Here is a 3281-nt window from a genome sequence, read left to right on the forward strand (position 1 = left end):
TTCCTACTCGCTTCTTGGCTATATATATTATGGAGATAATTATGTTGTTGATTGATTGATAGGATATGCAAATTATTTTATGTGGATTAATATTTTTGTTTGCATTTCAACTGCTAGCTTATCGGGCTGTCTTTGAAAGTAGTATATATTGGTACTACTGTTTTGCAACTACTGTTTCTGTTTGTGAGAGTTCTTGTTTAGATAATGGTACTATTTTGGTGCGTATACACATTATGATTATTTGGTGGTCATCTGTTAGTATATGGCGTTGTTCTAATAGGAGAAATTTCCAAATCAAAAGTTAGTCATATTTCTTCAATTTGTTTTACTGGTAGATGCTAACATATTAGGGAAATAGTGTCCAAGCACAAACTAACACTTGTACGATGTGTGTATACTTTTGGCATGTTGGAAAGTTTGGATTGTATTGCAAATGTTGATGTTGGAGTATTGAGAAGAATGTAAAGATAGAGCCAAGCATGGGGGGCTGTAGGCAAGGAAAAGTTCAATGTCTTTTGGTGATTTTAGTTCCAATGCTGATTTAGTTTAATTACATCTTTCTATGGAGCTAAGATGGAAAATCTAAATTAAGGTTTTTCTTTTTTTTTTTTTTTTTTTTTTTTTTTTGCTAGGTTCCTAAGACAGGTCTAAACACACCATTTCAAGGTGGCTTGTTAAAGGATGTAGCTGAAAGTGTTATAAAGTGGGCAAAGGTAATCTACGCAAGATAAGATCAATGTCATTGTTGTCTTGTAGTTGACTATCTTAAAACCAATCTGTTATTCTATAGGATGGCTTGGAAAGGAGAGGCATTGGGGAATCAATGTACTTGAATGAGCTAGCAGAGGATGTTATAACAGGTAACTAATCTGTAAAGCATTCATGTATTCTTTTCTAGTTTGAAAATATGCTATACATGCATGATTTTCTTAATTAATGCAGGTGTGAAACCAGTTGAGAAGCTTTTGCAGATGTATAATGAAAAGTGGGGAAAAAATGTTGATCCTGTGTTTGAGGAGCTACGCTACTAAGTTGAACTTGATTCTCATGACAAAACGCCTTTTTTTTTTCTTTTTCTTTTTTTGTGTGTAACTTTCTTGTTCATGTTCTAAATTACTTTTCCTAAATGGTTATGTTTCTATATTGCAAGAATAAATAATGACAGATATCATTCTGGATTTTTTATTATTATAAAAAACCTCTTATTTTAAAGTAAATTATTCTCCTAACTCAGTTCATAGAACGAGAAATATTATACTTTGTCTGCTTACATTCATCTTTTATGCATTTCACATCTGAGTGAAGCTATGTTGACCTCATTGGTGCTATTTTTTCTGGTTTTGTCTTGACCTGCCTTGGTTCAAGTGAGCTTTTTTTTTTTTTTTTTTAATGAACGGTTCAAGTGAGATTTTGCTTTATTAATTAGATGGACAAGGCATTCTCAATGGGCTCTATGTTTGGCAAATTCCAGTATCTCACGTCATGATTCAAAGTGGCATTGGTCCCTAAACGGATAAGTATGGTCATGAAAAATAAAAATTCCAGTGTGTGAAATTTTGCATTTTTCTGAGAAATTATTGTCATTTGTTTTGGTTAAAAATTTGTGTGCTATTGCTTAGTAGTTAGCAGGGATATTCTCTTGAGAATTTTGAGTTGCTTTCTTTTCTTAATAGTAAGTGGGCAAACACTTGAATTTAAATTACATAGTAGGATCCTATTTTTTGAGTTAATTCATAGAGCCACTCTCCCTATCCTTTTTTGTTTTTTTGGGTCTCAATTTTTCTCCGAATCCTCAAAAAATTAAATTTACGTACTAAGCAAAAAATATATATATATATATATATATATTAAAAATAATAATAGTAAATGAAAGAAACACTCAAAATTCAATATTTTGTTGATTTTTTTTTTCAGTAAACAAATAAACCAAACATTTTTTTCTTATTTTAATTATTATCAATTAAGGATGGTTTTTTTTTTAGTATAATAAAAAGGAGAAAAAATATTTAATCATAGACCAATGTTGATTATTTAATTCACATCAAGAAAAAAAATTATCAAAAAAAAATATTGCATGCTATAGTCATAATTATTTAATCTAACAAATTAATCATAGACCAACGTTACAAGTCCATTTTCAAATAAAGTTAAATTTTTTTATTTAAAAATATTTAATCATTTCCTCTCATTTCTATCATAATTTTTAAAACATCCAAATAAGGGGGAATGGCTAATTACTCCATTCTCCCTTACTAATTTTAAAAACATCCAAATAAGGTGGAGGATAACCATTCCCCTCTACTCTCCTCCCCACTACTCTCCTCCCCTCTACTCTCCTCCCTCTCTAAACTTCCAAACAGGCCATTAGTTTTGAGTGATGCTCAAACCAAACATAGCTAGTACCTCATACTACAAACTCAAATAACCAAAAAAAATTAGGCTAAAATACAAAATTCACTCTCTAAGTTTCACTAGAATTCATTTTAGTTATGTAACTTTGTTTTCATTGATTTCAATCCTCTAAGTTTTTTTAATCATTAATTGTAATTTTTTTAATTAAAAAAATTGAAGAAAAAATTTAAAATTTGGACAATTAATCACAACATTTAATGGAAATTGACAAAGATTCCTTAATTTAATAAACTTAAAATTTAGAGGATTGAAATAAATGAAAACAAAGTTTAAGAATTGAAATGAATTTTGGTGAAATGTAACAGGTGAATTTTACATTTTAGTTAAAAAATTATAAAGTAAAACCCAAGCATGAAACCTTTAATGTAAATGCTCAAATCTCAAGCCTCATTCCACAAAGTGTTGGGTTCCAAATAATATTATCACAAAAACTATCAATTCAAAACAACAATCACACAAGAACACAAAATTTATGTGGAAAACCCTTTCTCTTTGAAGGGAAAAACTATGGGACAAACTCCAAATAATTTCACTATTATCAAATCAATTATAATAATTCTTGTACATGTCTCACAACTAAAGAAAAATCTCTCTTGTTTTTCTTTACTCTTACGCACACAAATTATCTCTCTTAAAGGCGGCAACACTTTGCACTCTCCTTTCTATTTTCTTCTCTATGCATAGCTCTCTCTCTTGGCTGCCTTCTTTTTCTCTAAGTGGCTCCCTCTTGGCTACTCTCTTTTTTTTTTTCTCTTTGTGCAGCTTTCTCTTTCTTTCCTTTCTATTCAATATGCGGCACACCCACATGCTTTTTATAAACAAAAAAGCTTTAGCCGCCTTAGACTTCTTTTCCTAGCAAAATATGAATT

The 3281-nt window shown here is 30.0% G+C and overlaps 1 protein-coding gene across 1 annotated transcript; it reads left to right on the top strand.

Annotated features, from left to right (window-relative positions):
* The first annotated feature begins 365 nt into the window (after window positions 1–365).
* LOC115978752 (glutamate--cysteine ligase, chloroplastic-like) lies at window positions 366–1062 on the top strand. Its single transcript, XM_031100608.1, has 4 exons — window positions 366–518; window positions 633–713; window positions 791–860; window positions 943–1062. The coding sequence occupies exons 1-4, from the start codon at window positions 480–482 to the stop codon at window positions 1029–1031; spliced, it is 279 nt and encodes a 92-aa protein (XP_030956468.1). The 5' UTR covers window positions 366–479; the 3' UTR covers window positions 1032–1062.
* Window positions 1063–3281: the final 2219 nt, after the last annotated feature.

The sequence above is a fragment of the Quercus lobata genome, chromosome 3 (genome assembly GCF_001633185.2).
Source record: "Quercus lobata isolate SW786 chromosome 3, ValleyOak3.0 Primary Assembly, whole genome shotgun sequence".
NCBI lineage: Eukaryota > Viridiplantae > Streptophyta > Magnoliopsida > Fagales > Fagaceae > Quercus > Quercus lobata.

Excerpts from the sequence above, each read along its gene's own strand:
- LOC115978752 (XM_031100608.1), top strand. The coding sequence starts at position 480 with ATGGGGGGCTGTAGGCAAGGAAAAGTTCAATGTCTTTTG. Across the intron at positions 519-632 it reads GAAAAGTTCAATGTCTTTTG|GTTCCTAAGACAGGTCTAAA; the intron begins GTGATTTTAGTT and ends TTTTTTTGCTAG. Across the intron at positions 714-790 it reads GTGTTATAAAGTGGGCAAAG|GATGGCTTGGAAAGGAGAGG; the intron begins GTAATCTACGCA and ends GTTATTCTATAG.